Source organism: Platichthys flesus, chromosome 8, assembly GCF_949316205.1.
Source record: "Platichthys flesus chromosome 8, fPlaFle2.1, whole genome shotgun sequence".
Lineage (NCBI taxonomy): Eukaryota > Metazoa > Chordata > Actinopteri > Pleuronectiformes > Pleuronectidae > Platichthys > Platichthys flesus.
Window position 1 is genome coordinate 19,790,147 of NC_084952.1, and position 18,838 is coordinate 19,808,984.

At 39.5% G+C, this 18,838-nt stretch overlaps 2 protein-coding genes across 2 annotated transcripts; both read left to right on the top strand.

Annotated features, from left to right (window-relative positions):
• The first annotated feature begins 696 nt into the window (after positions 1 to 696).
• cfap100 (cilia and flagella associated protein 100) lies at positions 697 to 6,649 on the top strand. The gene is made up of 16 exons (XM_062393167.1): positions 697 to 888; positions 1,698 to 1,748; positions 1,831 to 1,899; positions 1,996 to 2,096; positions 2,222 to 2,438; positions 2,561 to 2,625; positions 2,957 to 3,120; positions 3,238 to 3,318; positions 3,478 to 3,656; positions 3,910 to 3,988; positions 4,252 to 4,294; positions 4,393 to 4,547; positions 4,901 to 5,030; positions 5,174 to 5,376; positions 5,469 to 5,562; positions 5,735 to 6,649. The coding sequence occupies exons 1-16, from the start codon at positions 801 to 803 to the stop codon at positions 5,852 to 5,854; spliced, it is 1,839 nt and encodes a 612-aa protein (XP_062249151.1). The 5' UTR covers positions 697 to 800; the 3' UTR covers positions 5,855 to 6,649.
• Positions 6,650 to 8,329: 1,680 nt separating this feature from the next.
• Positions 8,330 to 17,157, top strand: ap1ar (adaptor related protein complex 1 associated regulatory protein). The gene is made up of 10 exons (XM_062393778.1): positions 8,330 to 8,519; positions 10,617 to 10,665; positions 10,752 to 10,778; positions 11,215 to 11,246; positions 11,340 to 11,436; positions 11,606 to 11,704; positions 12,417 to 12,475; positions 13,085 to 13,158; positions 13,304 to 13,426; positions 14,285 to 17,157. Exons 1-10 carry the CDS (start codon positions 8,449 to 8,451, stop codon positions 14,536 to 14,538), a joined length of 885 nt encoding a protein of 294 aa, XP_062249762.1. The 5' UTR covers positions 8,330 to 8,448; the 3' UTR covers positions 14,539 to 17,157.
• Positions 17,158 to 18,838: the final 1,681 nt, after the last annotated feature.

An 18,838-nucleotide genomic window follows, 5' to 3' on the forward strand; every position in this document is an offset into this window, starting at 1 on the left:
ATGTTAGTTGGCTGAACTTCAGGCCACATTAATTCAATGACACTTCTGTTGCTTTTGTTTATCGTATTTTCAATTATTTTTTGATCACCAAAAATACTAATGAATGCGTCAAACGGCAAAAATGACGACAGAATTGACAGCAGTGTCACAGATTTTATAAGCAGCAGTTTCTGGTGTGTGAAATGCATGTGTGTTGTGTGTTGTTCAGTGAAAACCTTAGTTTTTTACAAGGGGGCCTTGAAGGCGCCTGTTACCATGACAACAGTACACATAATAAAAGAGTAGTCGTGCTGATGCGTTCGAACATCTATATCAGAGGGTGAGTTCATTTCTTTATAAGCACCAGTTTAAACATGAGTGAAACAATGGTTTATATGTGGACATCCACAGTAGCTAGAGCCAGTGGTTCTTCATTATGATAAATACAAACACTGGGTCTGTCTGGCGGCAGCTTGTATGTAAGCAAAACAATAAATATATACAAACATGTTTTTAGATGTGTATTAAACAGGGCCTAAAGGGTATAATATTAAACAGAATTATGACATTAGCAGTTATTACTTCACAGAATGATTAAAGTAATTTGATTAATTTAAAGATTAATGATCCATCCTGTGGGTAGTTCTCACGTTGCCCTGATTAGTCCTGATCTTTATAATCATAAATATGTGATAACACTCAAATCTTTTGGAATAAAGACAGATCACTCCCAATCCCACATGTGCCTTATTTGGATTTACCCCTGACACTCCCAGAGGCTAAGCTGGTGGGGTCCCAGTCTTTACCTGCTTGATCACAAGATGTCTCATTCATCTCTCCAGGAAGGAACAAACACCCCTTTAAAAGATGGATTAGAGATACTGTGTATTTCCGGAAACTTGAAACCAGGTACAAAATCAGATACACACTTAAAGGCTGCCTGCAAAAAATTAGGCAAGGTCTTCTCGTCTAAAACGATAGTTTACAACACTGCTATTAAATGTGATTTAGAAAAACAATTTTGGAGTAAGGAAGTTACCCTATTCTTACAATAGTCTTTAATATCACAATCAACAAGTTTTTTTTTTGTTTGTTTGTCTTTACTGCCTCATTAATCCTTATCATAAAAGATCTGTTCTTGAGAAGACAGACTTCAAGGGGATTACAAGTGATATTTTGGAGGGCGGGTTGGGGGGGATAGTGGCTTGAGTGGGGTCTGAATTTCCCACGGGATTAATAAAGTATCCATCTATCTAAATCTCATAGGTGCATTAATTTGATTGATGCAGCTCCTCAATAGGCTATATTTAGTTTTCAATATATGCTGAAGACAAATTCAGTGGTTAAAACAATAATGAAATTTAAAGTTTAATAACGATTATAATATGTCAAAATGCCTGAGCCTTTGAAAGTAATACAAATAAAGTGTACACAAAAAAAATGGTCAGTTCATCTGCAGCAGATTGAAGTTGATGACATTATGAATCGTTGCCTGGGGACATGTCTCTTAGGAAAGAATTAAAAAGTGGGAGCTGAAGTAAAAAATCAGGAGTACACAAACCCAAGGAGCCCTCAGTCATTGGCCTCAGGGCGTCAACAGTTAGGTGGTCCTGGTTCAAAGGTTCAGTTTAGAGCTAGACTCAATTCTGCCTTATTAGAAATGCATCATTTTTCGTCAATGAAGATGTACTTTGGTTTTCTGTCTGTGTGTGAGCCAGTACTGCAGCAGCTTCCAGAGGAAACCTCAGAGATGGCCTCACCACAAGCCAGTAGGTTTCTGTAACAAGCATTTGCTTCACAATTCAACTGGTGCTGTTGATTGATTAATCTCTATCTCTTCTTTTTAAACAGAGGGGCCAGAGGTTTCTCTATGTGATGTTGTGTCAGAGAGTGAAAGTGCTGCCAAACCACACAAACAAGGTACAGTGGACAAAGTGACAACTCTGGTAAACAGACGGACAAAACCAAGGGAAACATGTTCTCGTTTGTTTCATTGTTTACCTCCATTGTGTGTAGATATGAGGAGGAGGAGGGAGACACGACCGAGCCCATTCAAAGTGCCAGATGATAACAGCATTTTTCTACTGAGTGCAAATGAAAAGGAGGAACAGAAAGAGGTTGGAGCTAGTGTGAATACAGAAACAAATTATTTTACATGCAGCATATGACACAGGTGTTACCCAAGTGTAAAAATCAGTCTCCGCAGTGTTTAAGTCACGCTGCTGTTCTTCTCCATGCTCAGGAGATGCGTAAATTCCTGGCTCTGCCGATTGATAAGAAGACGACCCACGCTGCGCGAATGATGGCCAAGATTAAGAAAGAGCTGGTGGGAGAACTGGAGGAGGAGGAGGAGGATGAGAGGGAGAAGATGAAGAATCTAAAACAAATAAAGGCTAAACCAACTCTCCCTAAGCAAACACCAGGCAGACATGAGCTGAAGATTGCCATGATGAAACGAGGTGAAACTCTGTTAAGCTTTGTAAAGATGCTACACACAGTTTTTATAATGGAATTCCACTGCCATTGCATAGACAACTTGCTAATTTAAATGTTCACTATTCTTTATGCCCACTGTCCCCAGAAAACATATCGAAAGACAGTAAACATGACTTGATCTTCATGGAACGACAGAAAGCAGTGTTGGAGGTAAATCGCTTTAGAAGTTGCACATTTTTTATCAAAGGTGAAGCCATGAACTGCTATCCATGTGCTTTAATATGACATGTGCTTTTTGTCAGCCAGCAAATCCTTCTAAACCACCGATCACTGCCCATGTGAAGAAAAACTGACCATAGGAAAAGCAAGAGAGGGGTCCCTAGGAATAATTACATTAGTCCAGAGCACAGAACGTTTTGTGAGAACCCCATGAAACTCAGGGGGGTGCCATGGTCCTCTAAAACACTCCTGCTCCACCTCCTGCCACTGCATCTCTGTTTGTGTTCCTCTTCAATTGTCTCCCTCATCTTTCCATGTTCAGTTATCTCTGATGACGAAGAGGAATGAGATTTTGAAGATGGACAAAGCCACCGCGAAGGAGGAGAGGCAGCTGAAACAGCTCGAAAGGATCATAGAGAGAGACAACCTCAGCTTCGAAGAGTTCCTCCGGGAGAACGAGAAGAAGTCTGTGGAGGCCAGAACCTTGTGAGTGAATCAACATATGGAATATCAGCAGAATTGTGGTTCTAGAAATTCTTTTGGAATGAGGCTGGTGTTCAAAACGATCACACCGCAGATGGTTGTGCTTGTCTCTGTTGTCAGTTTTGAACGAGAGGCCAAGTCCAAACAGGAGAAGAACACTGAGATCAAGAAACTGACCGCTGAAGTGGGGACCATAAAAAGGTTGCGCTCCGATGATGTTGTGTAACACGTGCATGTCAGTTTATCATGTTTTATGTGCATACAAGTAAATCCTGAATAGGTGCACAGAGGTGAACTTGGTAGGACAGAGTGTCATGTCATGTGTATCTAAATAAACTCTCTCCCCTTCCCTTCCCACAGTGAACTCGCCAAGTTTGATGAAATCCTGGTGGACTACAAGAGGTACAAGGAGCTGCTGTTCAAACTGTCTCCTGCAGAGTGGCAGGAGGCCCAGAGAGCGAAGGCTGTGAAAACTAGAGTCCTGTCTGACGAAGACTCCGGGGACAAACCGGAGCTGGAGGAGTCTGCAACTAGGAACGGCGAGTACTTTACTCTGGTGCAAGTACAACTGTCCTGTATGTGCACGTAAAGCACTTTGAATAACAGATCTGTCAAAAATATGGTTCATAAATACACTTGCCTTACAGAGTAAATCAACATGAAATATATTAAGATGTCAGTGGTGACTGAAATAGTTTTTCTTATTATTTAACTACTCATTATTATTATTGCTTTGTTACAGTGAGTATGGATGGTGCTAATAGTGTGATATGAATGATGACGTGTGCACAGGTTTGGAGGGCAACGTGTCAAGTAGAGAGCCGCCGTCCTTCAGAGAGACGAGGTTGTCGTCAGCCCACAACGACTCACTGTGAGGAAACAACTACACACTTAAGTCAGCACTGCCTCCCTGCACCTCCAGTGTTTGTCTTGTAGATAACGATGGATAACCTCATAAGGCAAAATAAACTTTTCTTTACCTGTAAACATAAGTTAAAAGCCTTTGTGCTTGTATGTGGCATATCACGTGATATAGCACACGCCATGATTGTGGTTTGTGGAACATGTATTTAGAATCCTGCATTCTGCTGCAGAAGGTTCTCCTGACCTCAATCCCTTTCTTTCTCATCACAGAAACGCAAATTCTGATCAGGATGGTGACGGCTCAGAGTTTGAGGTCAGATTTCTTTCAAACTGAACTTTGCTCTTGAGTTTATATCACTGGTGCTCACAGTAAGCCTGTCTCTGCCTCCCTCGTATGTCTCATCTCTGCAGGATGAGCCAGAGCTCTACTTCTCTGACCCCCAACAGCTCTTAGATCTGGTGACCGAGCTGACGGAGCAGAACCTTTCTCTGATCCAGAACTCGACAAGGGTGGAGAAGATGGTAGAGGTGCTCCGACAGTCCATGGACACAGCCAGGGAGAAGATGTAAGCATCACTTATCTGTGAATGAATGTTTTTTTTTTATTTTGTTTACCTGTTGTCTTCCTGTGAAATCTACACTCTGACCTTACTGTATGGACACAGGAACTAGTTGTATATTTTTATATGCATATTTTTTAATTTAGATGTTAGTATGGGTGTGGGTTTCAGCCAAACAATTAAATCAGAAAGTGGAAAATAAGAATAAAAGCTATATACTAATACAAGTTCATATCATCACACTCCTCTTTGATTGAAATTCCGCATCTACTTTTAAACCTATGCAGTTTGAAAGTAAAATATAAAGTAAAATATTTTATTAATTTCCTCGACCTGGTCCCCACCTTTCCTTTCTGAAGTGAAAAGGATGAAGAGCAGCTAACGCTACAGATAAGTGACATCAACCAGAGAATCCACAAAGAGAAGGCGAGAGGCAACAGGCTCAAACAGAAGGTTCAGCTTCATGTCTCGTTGAACACTGAGGACCAAGTAAGCAAGAACAAAACACGTTTAGACCTAAAAGCTGCATGTGGCAGCATTATCTCTGTTGTAAAGTCGTCACATGTTAGTTGGCACCAACAGACCGGACACAGCATGTTATTGTTGACTGTCTGAGTGTGTTTCTCTGACAGGATGTGATGCTGGATGCTCTTGGCGAGAAGGTGGCGGAAGTGCACCGCAGCTGTGTGGACGACAGGATGACCAACCTCAGCACCTTGGAGAAGCTGGCCACTATTGAGAACCACCTGTCTGTACTGCTGCAGAGTCTCGAGAGCATCCCTGAAGAAAGCTTGGATATGATGAAGAAGATAAAGGACAGCGAGAGGAGGACCAGGTACTTTCTATCAACTTGAAAAGAAGATTAATACAAATGAAGGCAGCAGCATGTTATTTACCAATCCCTTCTCCTCGTGCATCGTGGGGCAGGGAGCGTGAAGAAAAGCTTATAGAGCAGAGAGAGAAGCAGAAAGAAAGGATGAGGAGGTATATGGAGCGATCCCTGGCTGACTCTAAGAAAATAGTAAGTCATTTGCTTAAAACGCTTTCATGCAGCCTGTTATATTACTATATAAACGTTGTTTTGCAACGAGTAAACATTAATTTGAGGTTTATCTGAAAGTCTGAAACAAATTTTGCTTTAAAAGTAAAATAAATCATGAGTGATTCATAATTCCTAACCCATTGTCTTTCAGAGTGGGAGAAAGCTCATGCCTAGATGTTTGCCTGTCACCCAGAAAGTCAAAGTCAGCAACGTGGACAACATCCCCGCTGAGGATGAGCTCCATGCCTACCTCTTCACTGCTGAGGACTGAGGAGTCAAATGTTTCACCATGACAAAGACATAGAATGACTACATTGATAGAAACAGCATTATAGATTAGGTTAATATAGTAGAACTATGTAAAGTACAGCAAACTAAACCTTGGGATTGCAGTGAATAACTGAGTGCCTAGTTGTAGTGGTGCAATCTCGCTGGAGTTATTTACTTAAGTTTTTTAAAAGTATCTGAGTATGCATTTTGTTATGCTCCTTTTTTCTACTGCACTGCAATGCAAGCTATTATACATTTTACTCAACTATTGAGTGCTGTTGTTACCTTTCAGATATAAATTGGACAATAAAATGATCAATATGGAGAGACACCAGCCTCATTAACACATCATTGGTTATCGAACTGCCCAAATATTGGTTTACTACCGGTAAACTACTAAAGCTATTACCTATGTCAGAGGTCTTAGAGAAACCAATATTTCATGTGAAATATCTTGATATTGAGCTGCTTAACAAACAATTATAATTTTGTTCTTTTGTAACAACAAACATTGTTCATAAATTGATTGATTATATTAAACTGGAAACAGAAGAACCAGACTCACTTAAACCTGTTTAAAGATGTGATATGTGCCTCCAGTTAGACCAAACAAAATTTGCACAACGAGTTAATAGAACAGGTTTGATTTAGCAACATCTGTTATTCCAATGAGCTTATCTCTGTTGTTGGTAATAAATGAATCGATCCTGTGACATCCTCAATTTATTTTGGATTTGTTTTATTGTCTTTTGGATGTTACCAGTGGTTTTGTCTGTGGCCTGCTTTAATAAACCAGTGTGTTACATCTCTCATGGTTTATTTTCAATATATCATCCAATATTTCCCCCCAAAAACAGAACAGAATTGTGTATCTACCAGTGGTGGGAAGTAGCGAAGTAGAAATACTTTGTTACTGTACTTAAGTAGATTTTTCACATATCTGTACTTTACTTGAGTACTGATTTTTCCTGATGACTTTTTACTTTTACTCACTACATTTGAACACAAATTTCTGTACTTTCTACTTCGTATATATAAAGAAGTGCAAATAGGGTATTGTTAAAAATATATTCTTACTGCTTGTATAACAGAGCAGTTCAAGGATCTCCGGGAGAAGACAAACACATTTGAGGCGTAACCAAATGTACTCGAGGCGTTTAAGCTGGGCCTGCGACAGGCCTGACATTTGGGCTGACCTTTTTGTCGGTCTGTTTCTGTATCTGTCTTACCTGCCTGCCTACCTGATAGAACCTTGCAGTCCCTTTGTACTCAGGATCTTTGGTTGTATCTGAACTGACCAGCCTGTCAGCACTCTCGGTTTTGTGGCCAATTTAGGTTTTGAACATTTCCTTCGTAAACTCCTGATTGTGTAAATAAAATTCCATACATGCACTTATCTCCCTACGTTTGTGTTCTTGCACACTAAGTCCTGCCTCGTTCCACTGAACATATCAGAATATGGATTGAATTTTCGAAAGGCTTGTCCGAGTAAATTCCGATGCTGCCATATGTGGAACCTACGTGTGAATCATTTAAGAACAGAAAGTCACAACTAAAACATTTCCATTTGTTTCTTCTCTGTACTATCTTATTTCGTGTGCTAGAACTTGTTTCTCTTTGTTGAGTTATCATAAGGTGGTTATACTGTGGTCTATTAGTGTTCTTAGGTAGACACAAGAGGCACTTGAAGTTCAGATGCAGTCCAATACTATTTGAACCTCAGCATCTGGGGTTCCAAATTTGAAAAATTATACATTATATGTATATTGTTGTAATAATTTCAGTTTAAATAAATCCTGAAGAGAACAATTTGGTGTTCTCTTCAGTAGGCCTACTATAAAAAGCACTTTGTATTTTAAATTTTTGTACTTGTACTTTTACTTTTGATACTTGAGTACATTTCAACACCAGATACTTTTGATACTTAAGTCGATATGAGCTACTCTAAGACTTTTACTCAAGATAGAATATATCAAAATAAGATAAAGGTAACAGTTAAATGATGTCTAACTGTTTTAATACTGTAATTTATTATAATTCATCACTTACAATGGCCACATTTCTACAAAATGTACTCTGATGTTTGATACTTTAAGTCAAATTTTGATTATAATACTTTTATCCAGTCATCCATCCATCGATCCCAGCTGACATATAGTCGGAGGTGGGATACACCCTGGAAAAGTATACAATTTTCTTTCTTTCTTATTTGTTGTGCAGTCATTTTACTTAAATCAAGGATCTGCCAGGTTCTGTTATAACTTAATATTAGAACTTTAGATGGCAGGTAAGTGTTTTTTGTTTTTTTTGCGGTTTTCTCCGTCTCAATACCATTAGGAATGTGGAATTAATTTACAGGTTTTAACTTGCTGTTTTACCTTATTACAAACCTCACTAACACTGACACTACAGTGACATGACGATAGGGGGCGGTGTTGTGTATTGCTGTCCTGCACGTCATCAGTCGGAGGGAAGGAGGATGCGGAAGTGTCTGAGCAGGAGGAGGAGGACAGGAGTTTGCTGGACATGTATGTATCAGCCGTGATGCTCCAGCAGCTGTCCGGCAGCTAGGTCCCGGGCTAATCTGACAATGCGATGGGTAACTGCTGGGCTTACTGTGCGGGTCTCTTCAGGAGAGAGGCCAGCAGGATCCAGAGAGGAGGCGGGTAGGTGGAACATCTCGGCTGTTGCTGCCCCAGCTAACTTCACTAGCATCCCCTGAACCCTGCTAACGTTAGCTAACAGTGGGTTAGCTCACAGCTGGTAGCACAGTGTGTGCGTGTGTTGGTGTGTTCACACTTGTAGGCAGCTCCGTGTGGTGATGTGTTGTTACCGAGAGACGGAGAGCGGCCAGGCAGACAGACACAGGCCGGGTTGTGTGAGGTCCCTGCGGGGTTGTGTCAGCAGGACTCCAGACCCCACCCCTGTTGTCACCAGTGTGGACATGGAGTTGGTCAGGTCTAATTAATGGAGAGCAGCAGCATCAAAGACACAGAGACAGAGCTGTTGATGGAGTCTACGAGAGCAGCTCTAGACTAATACCTGGAACCTGTCTTCCTGTCAGTTCTAATACTTACACTCACCTGATTGTTTGTAGCGTTACTTACAGGCAGACATGTCACCCGATGTGTCATCAATAATTGATGTTTTTATCCTGTGCTTTGTCAGGATTAGAGCAGACTGGCTGTCCTTGTACAATTACTTCCATGTATTTCTATTATGATAATAATGATAAAATAAACTTTATTTCTTTAGTGCCTGTCAACCAGAGTTATAAGGTGCTTATCAAAAATACAATATAAGTTAGCAAAGCATAGCAAAGCCAGACCATACCCAACTGTGCAATAAACAGATAAAAGAACAACAATAAAACAATCAAATAAAAACATCAGAAACTGTAAGAGATCCAGTCTATACATTTTGAACCACTTCTTGAGCTGAGGCACTGATTCTGCTGAGCGGATGTTGAGCTCGGGTTTAAAAGCCTGGTCCCTTTGGTTTGAAACCTGGATCGTGGGACTTTTAACAACATTTAATTCTGTTTTACTCAGGCGTCAGTGAGTCAGGGGGGTAAAAGTGCTGAACTATAAAGTGGAGCCAGACTATGTACTGACTGATTTATAATTATCTTCAAGCAAAGAGATCAATAGATTTGACTAAATTCTGTAGTGGACCTTCTACTGGACAGATACAGCAGTTGTGGGGTTATTGATGCGAGCCTGGTGGTTTGGAAACCTCATAACCTTTGCATGCTTCCCATTAGGCCATACTTCAACAAAGTAAAATGACAGGCGTCTTGACTGCAGTAATAAAATGTAGGTTTTTCTCCGTATCCAGTGAAGTCAAATATAATTGTTGTTGGTAATTTGAACACAAGGGTTAGTATATCAGTTATGTCACTTATATAACAATTTCCTTTAAGCTGTCACAGGTAAAACACCAGCTGGGATGTCACCTGATTTGTGTGTGGTGAAAGTGCAGCATGCTTTAAGGTTTCAGCCAAACCAAAGCAACAGACATGTTTCATTTCAGAGAAATCACAGACCTCATCAATAATTAATTTAGATGAGCCTGATGTGAGGTCCTGGTGTTGTGCACAGTGACATCACTTATTGAGCCGCACACATCATCCATCCAGTGTTGATTAATGTATTTAAAGCACAGACCATGTTTATCATGACTGGTCCATAAGTCTATAGATAACAATATATCTCTGTATTCAGGAAATCACTGGGATTTGGGTTTGATGATGTCAGCGTATAATTTGTTGTATTAAAATAGACTAGTTGCATATGTGTGTTTAGTATGTGCTTTGTCCAAATCACATCTGGTAGTTCAGTAGCCAAGCAAAATATTTTGATGTCTATAGCTGCTGCCCGAAATGTACTGAACTCCAGATAGTCTGTATGTGATAATGCAAAATGTTCTTGTGCCAGCACCCTTATAAAACCTTGGGATAGTGTCCGAGTGAGCCCGTCAAGAATTCTCCTCCACACCTTCAACATTGTTTCATTTATCCGACCTGTCTCACACTGGATGTTTCCTTCAACTGCAGCTGCTCAATTAACTTCCTCTCCCAGATTTCCTGTTCTTGTCATGAGTTTATCTCAATGTCAGAGGTCTAAAATGTTATCATCATGCAACTACTGCATTAAAAATAGCAGCAATTGAGTTTATATGTCTCCTGTTATCTGACTTTATTGTGTTTTAACAGCTTTCAGTTTCCCGTCAGTGTTCTTATGTTCTCTTAATCAATCTTACAGATCCAAATATTTCCGAAGCAGCACCACAGGGGAACATTATACAATAGAGGTACGTCTTATACGCTTACTGCTGCTGTTTACTTTTACTTACACTCAGCGTGATGTTATGTCTCACTGTGACTTTTTATTTTGCAGTTTGAAAATCTGGTAGAAAGTGATGAGGTAAGTCTGATCATCTTTCAGATTACACTTATACTTGGGAGCTTTTGGTGCCTAAATAAGTTCACGGAATATATTGTTAGTGACTTTTCTCTCAACTCTATTATTCAATCAGCTTGGGACCAAATTACAATGTTATAAGAGTAAGTGTTTTGACGTGTAGTCTAATTAAACGCTGCATTAAGCCGGTACTCGCAGGACACTTTTTTACTTTCAGACCCCCATCCGACTTCCTCCAGTGATGGAAACCAATGTGCACCCAACACACACCCATCACTGTTATAATGGCAGTCTTCCGTTATTCCTTTCAAGGAGTAACTCGATTACTGTCTGCACAGTCCCAGATTAGTGGCCCGCGAGTCAAACAGAGCAGCAGTGAAGCTGAGTTTTACACTGGCAGTCAGTGCTAAAAGGTCCCATGTTTTTTTTTGCATTGCAGGGGGAGGGAGAGAGTCCACAGCCCTGCCCGAGGTAAGACGTCTCTTGATCTAAACAAATCACCATGAGTAATCTCTGACAAAAAAACGTGTATATATTAGATCTATTTACTTTTTTTTTTATCAGGCCGATCAGTGAAGATGAGATCAAGCACCTCAAAGAGCATCGCTATGCTGCCATCTCAGACAGGCAGCTTCAGATAGACAAGAAGATCCAAGCAGAGGTAAGACAGTTCATAAAAGCATCTTTAGACAGATCTGTCTTTGTTAGATTAACAGCCCCCATTGTTTCACTTTAATTTTTGCTTACTTTTCATTTGCTGCATTGCTTTTTCTGTTTTGTAATTTTTCTGTTCTGTCTTGTTTGTTTTCATTTTGTTTATTTCTGCTCAGTTAGAGGCACAAGAGGAGAAGTTAAGGCTAGAAGAGGAGGCTAGAAATGCCGCCCAGCGTGAGACCGCCAGGTTGGCACGTGAGCGAAAAATGAAGGAGGTGAGGCGGCACTGAGCGCTCCCTTCGGCCAGTTTGACTAACTGCTTGGCTTTACAACTTCTCCTCTAACCTGATGACCAGCATTTCAAGCCATGGTCCTCTGTGTCTTAGCGGACGCAATGATATTGTCTTTTGTTCAGTCAATGGTTTTTGCTCATTAACCTGTCTCTCTCAAATCAAGAGGTTCATCCAAGGTGCACTGGAACAAATAGTCAATTCAAGTCACTTCAAAGTAGCGAGGCTTAATAAGTCTGTTTTATTTAACAATACAGGCAGTGAAATTAGAAAAAGTAAATTCCTTTTTAAAAATGCCATTATTATTATTTGCCTGTTTTTCTGTCCACAAAATCATATCAGGCATCAGGAGTAGAACAAAGTACACATTGGAATATATGAGAGTATCATCATTCTTCCTTTTCATCTTCCTCCTCTTCCTGAAAATGGCTTCCTCTTATTATTATTGTTGTTGTATGATATCATGATATAATGAAAATGAAAACTGTTTGAAAAGAAAAGATACTGCTATGAAGATTTCTCAATTGCTTTTCTTTCCACATTCCACTTTCTATGTTGCTGATTTGATAAATATATTTACTCACGTGTTTTCCTGGTAGCACCATAACTGTTAAATGTCATGTCTTGGATTAACATAGTGCGTCTGTATTTGAATCATGAGAAGATATGACTTCTTTTCTGACGTTTTTATTGGCAGCTGTCTGCCCAGAGGACACGAGGGAAAGCAGGAGGCCCTGGCACTGAAGCCCAAAGAAAGTGAGTCATTTAAGTTCATGAGACAATAGAAGAGTTGTTGAGCTGAGGACAAGCTGCAGTCATGAACTTCTGCTTTGGTTTTAGTTGACATATTAAGAATATATTCACCTTAGTTTGTGCCAGATAAAAAAGTAAATGTAAGAACATTTAATTTCCAACATCTGCTAAATCACAACTTGCATATCTCAGCCCTTCAGCTGTGTGATGTTGCAATTTGGCGAAAACAATAGTTTCGTTATTATGCTCTCAACAGGAACATTGATTTAATTATGTGAGAGCTTGGTGTGTTGCTGCAGTCACAGTGTGTAGGCTGCAGAGCAGATATTGCATCACTACAAGGTATCCAGTCTCAGAGTTCAGTGCTTAACTCCTTCTCATACTTTTCAGTGGTAATGAAAGCAGGCTGTACAGCACAGCCGAGCACACTATCAGCTTCCATCTCAGGTTTAAGTTCAAGTCTCCACAGGAAGGTTTATTCAGGCCCACTGAGTTATAGGACTGAGGATTTTTGTGCGTTAATTTCAATCTGTCCAAAAAATTGCAATTGCATTGAGTGATTCAACTTAAATCTGTGGTATTCTCATGTTTCTTCATTACTGCCTGTTTCAGACAAAACTGTGGGGAGGAATTCGATGTCTACCTCCAGAATGTAAGAGCCCAGTCTGATGCTTTCAGGAGCAACAGTGAGTGAAACTTCTTGCTTCAATTGCATTACCTCAAATAGTATACAAAACATTTGTGCTTATATTATAATGTTTGTCATTTAAGACCATTCTGCCTTTGACATGGTTACATGGTCTCTATTATAATGACTACTTGTTTTTCCAGGACTTCCCTCGGACACCAATGTGGTGACTCCCAACACAGAGTGCAGCTGGGATTTCACCACCAAGACTCGCTCCACTAACGATGATGGGACCTCACTGGATCTAGAGTGGGAGGATGAGGAAGGTGAGAATTAAGTTTTGCTCAAATTGAAAAGTTGACTCTGGTTAAGCTCTTAATTGTACTCTTAGTTGTGCCTTTTAAAGCCGCAGCTTGAAAGTTTAAAGAAAAAAACCATTTGAATTGGTGAAATGGTTGATCCATCAATCGTTTATGTGATATTCTGTCAAGGGCCTCAATCGCACTGAGAGACCAGAGTCAAGAGTTTTCACTCCATCCAAACAGGGCTCCATTTTTTTTTTTTATCCATTGATTATGTTTTCCAGTGACACTGCAGCAAACAGGAGGAGGAAGGATCAGGCCATTTGTTAACATAAAGTACAATGTATACGTATTAATAAAAGAAGCCACGGCATGGAGATAGTACACCCTCAATATATCCAACTTTTTAGTGTAGTGTAGCATAGTAGTCTAGTGTAGGAGATTGATATTTACTAGTGTGCACAATTAGGGGCAGATCCAAATAAATATCTGTATCTAGTGAATTTAAATGTGGTTTCATCAGGGGACTGTGAGGCCTTGGCTGAGGTATGAACTCTGAGTTTCATTTACGTTATATATGTATTATTTTTCGGTTGTTCTAGGGCGGGGCACTGTGGGACTGCAAGGGTTTATTGATATTTATTCCCCACTACAAAACCTCCTGTTTTACCTGTGTCAGTCTATTCAGCTCTGTCAATCCTATGTGATACACATCACTAGGATATGTCTTCTTAGTCCAAGTTTATAATTTGCATTAGGTAGTCTCATGTAGGAACTGGTCACATGGGTTGTGGCCCCTCTGAGTCAGTTGACCGCCTGCAGCACTTTTTGTCTTCACTAACTTCTGCTGAGAGAACGAACGCCTGTGTCCTCATGTTGTAGGAATCAATCGGGCACTTCCAGCCTGGGAAAGGTCTCGGACGGAGGAGGACATCCTGCGTGCAGCCCTGAGGCCCGGCGCCAAGCAGATGACCAGCGGCCCGACTTCGACCTCTGAGGACTCCAACGCACTGGAGTGGGAGAATGATTTTGTGAGTACTCAACAAGAGGACAGTGCAAACACTGAATTTGAAGGGTTTGTCAATCCTGTCCTAGACACTCCCTCTGAGGATGCCTCGGACAACCAGGACAGATAGTGTCCGTCACCAAAGGAGAAGACGTTTGCCCTCTTCGTGTCAAAGCCCAGCAGCTTTTTCGCCTCATGAAATGGAAATGTATAACCTCGCTCTTCATATTCTGTAACATGAGACTGATGCTGCGGTAATATGCTGCAGATCTCTCCACTTCAGAACACTGTAGTGACATTTTATCAACTACTCATTTTTCAGTGCCTTCATTTGCTAAATTAGCCGACCATTTTATGCATTGTGACGGATGGATTACATCCATTACCGTCTGACACGATTTTCAAGCCACAGTGGCTGCTGCAGAAGCTGTGTTCTATTCTCGCTGATAGAAATGGAGACATGTCAAAGGTTTTGGGGTGGGTGGTCCTGCAGAATCATTTATTAGGGTTCTTTAACATCTCACAGTGGGAATTTGTTCTCTGCATTTAACCTTTTTAAACTACTAAGCAGCGGCGCCTGGAGAGCAATTGCAGTTCAGAGGTCAGCACCTTGCTCAGTGGTAATGTCAAGAGTATTCCTGCATGTATTTAGAAGTGAGAATAAACCTGAGTTAGCACAGAAGAAACATCCGAACTACAGTCACAAAAACATCCTCTCTCTTACCTTCCTCTTCCTTCTATTGGTTCATTGTGGTCCGCCGGGTATAATGAGTCATTGCATGATGGCAAGAAAAGGAACTGGATTGAATTTACTGATCAGAAACATGAAGCATTGGACTTAATTCATTTAATGACTCAGTTCAATAATACAGCCACAGTTTCCACATTTGAGCCTGGACCCATGTTTGTCTCTTCTTCAGTTGCTTGTTTAATGTTCTTTTGAATCATTGGTCGGTTGCTGTGTGTCCTTGAATAAACTGTGTATTTTGGGAAATTATGTCAGCGCATGCACTCTGACAATAAGGCTGTGTTCATAGCACTGACATCATCCACAGTAAGTTTTTATACTGTTAGTCCCAATCTGCTACAGAATCATTTTTGATAAATGACTCCATCAACTCTGTAACTGATGTATTTTCTGGGGTTTTAACGGATCAACCAAACGGTTACCTAGAGATACATTTATGTAACCAGGCACAAAAGCAAGTTCTGTATTTGATTTAAGGTGTCAGCCTCTCAACAGCCTCATGTCCAGGAAAATACATGTAAAGACAGGCAAGCATGAAAACACAGAGACCATCCTTTAACAATAATATGATCAATACTATTATGTTTCTAAATGTACACATTTCACACAAGTGAACATTTGACAACAATAGAGATTTTATAAAATGGCATATTTAAGAACATGCAATGGCTTCTTGTTCGTGGGCTCTTTGTAGAACATCTGGGTTTATAACTGGTCTTTTTCAAATCTGTATTTTCCTGTCATGTCCTTTATCTCATCAGTTTTTAATTGTGAAAACCACATCCCCATAACAGCACATGGAATAAAAACATCATTGAGAGGCTACAATTACTAATATTTTTATAGCACAAATTTCCCCTGATATTGTAAATGTATTCAGTATGTGTCATATGTCACATACAGAAAGCAAACATATTCAGCCGTTATTTGCTCTGACTTATAATAATTATAATAGATTTATTGGTAAAGCACTGTTTCAATTCAAGTAACATAGAGCTTTACAGCAAACAATATGAAATCCACAAAGTAAAAAATAATAAAGATACAGATAAAAAAAGTCAAAGACCTCATGCGATAGAAGCGTTTTCTATAAAGTGTGTCTTAAGAAGTGAGATAAAACGGGTAACCGATTCTGCTAGTCTAATCTCGATTGTTTCAGGGCCCTCACTGCAAAGGCTCTATCTGCTGTGGTTTTCAGCATGGATTTTGGAATAGCTATCTACGCTAAGGGGATAATAATGATGATAAGAATACACAACATGATGCATTACACTGTAACCGGACACAATCTTAACAAAAATCCCTCTGTTTACACTTTTCGAAAACGACACTGCTCATTTCTGATTGGTTTCATTTGTGGCATTTTTTCCTGAGACATAATCTCAGATATCAATAATATCTGATCTGATATGGAATCCAAACCCGTTCCTCTAAACTAACAACAACATTCCTAAATCCAAATAATGGAAGCAATATATTTTGTATATTGAGATCTAAGATTGAATGCAAGGCGATATCAAACATGTGAACGACTGTGGACCTGAACTGTGTCGTGTTCTGGACTTAAAGCGATCCAGTGCTGCTCTGACAACTGATCTGCTGTATACATTACTGTGCATTACATTTTTATAACCTGACATTTTGATTCATCGCATTAGTTGTTTGAGCACAAGACGATAGAGTTTCACATTGATTATTTAATCCATTTGAATCAGTAGTTGACAGATTGCACTCCAATGTATTAAGGTTTGATTTGGTTTTAATAGACATTCACTGAAATGATGTGTGAAGAGGAAACTGCACTTCTGTAGACAAGAGACACAGGTTAATTTGACTTCCTAATAAATGAGTGTCATTTAACAATAGTATTGTTTTTTATCACATTAAAATGTTCTGTTTTGCTGTGATTGTGATCAGATTCATCACTGTAATTTTCTGTAAATCAAAACTGTACATTCCTTTCACACTGAGCCTAAGAAAAATAAAATATTTAAAAAATGTTGTGGCCATCACGTGAATTCACTGTAATCATCGGATGCATATGAGCTGCCAATCACAGCTGGGAGGTGGTACATCACTGAACAGAGTTCATAATGCATAGTAATGTGGATTTGCTTTAAAATAAAATGTCACTCATTCATAATGTTAGATTTTCTCTAATAAATATATAGGAAATACAAGACTCGTACATCGAACTCAATGATGGTACCTAAGTCAATTCGAAGTCAGACTAAAAATGTAAACTAAAAATGTACACTACAAATAAAAAGGTACATTCAGTAAATCTAAGTTACTAAGAGCTTGACAGTCTACAGTACACACAATTTTCCAATTATAAAAAGGATCTTTATAGTCACTAACAACCGGTACAATATATTTGATTCATGTATCATAAGCCACCTGTATTTTCGCAGTGCACACACACTTGTACTTTTGACTTACTGAGGAAACCCATTGGCATAATGCATTTTAAAGCCCTTAACCCTCAAACAGCCCAGTGAAACTGAGGACCATCCAAAATGTTCTCACTCTGTAAGGTCTATACTCATAATGGTCCTCACAAAGATAGAGGTACAGGTACGCCTGTGTGTTTCTTTGGTTGTGATCTGTGATAACTCACCATCCTTGTGGTTCAGAGGCCTCAGTTCCTTTAGAGGAGTTCATACTACTATATATACAGACACTGACTGTAATGCTGTTAACATTAACCAAATCCTAACTACAGTGAATAGCACAGTCTTCAAAACTCAAATAGACATGATTTTAAAACTATGTCAAATTAAGTGCAGCCCAGAAATGTGAAATGTGTCTCTGACTGCTGAATTTACCTGTTTCATCACCAGCTGATTAAATCAAGTGACAGGATGTGAAGTGAGTAAATACCTCGCTGATGTATCTTAACATTAAATATCAAAAAGTAGAACACACACAAACCCACATGACGGGGACTCAGTATAAATACTGATGGACTTCCTGATTAGTAAAATTAAAAACAGGAATGTGGTTTTGTCTATTATTGTACATGTATTTAATCACATTCCACTGAGACATTTGGCAGTTCTAACACAAACTGTTGCTATAAACTGGGTTTGTTACATGAGGACAAAATATGTTTCCATAAAACAACAGTTACTCATTTTGCACTGGATGATCTCAGCAGAAGGGAGCTAGTCATAAAGCAGAGACGTTCACATGAGGGTGAACATTTTAACTTAGTACCTTGTGTCTGTAAATAAAAGTTGTCTTTGCATCTTTCCCTTGATATGTTTCTTTGTTATAGATTGTGGGAACAGTAGATTTTTATACATACATATTTGATTACCTGTTGCCATGGCTGGGGTTTTTCTATAGCAAACATTGCATAAGGACACATGAAGACATACGGTAGGAGAGCAGCTTCCTGAAATTGTCCACACCCGCTGTATGTCACTGTTCATGTTGTGAATATTTAATTAGAGCAAATATAAACTCAACTCTGCACTGCGGCAACAGCGTGGCATTGGAGTGGACACAACCTCTTGTCTTTCGTTATAAAAATAGCCTCTAATCAATTTCCCTGCTGGTTATTTTTAAACAAATCGTTACAGTCAACATCAAAAGGTTTTCCCTAATGGAGGGAGAAGTTGAAATAAAGAGTCCAATTATTTAAAAGAAAATTATGCAGACCCTTTTTAAACAAGAA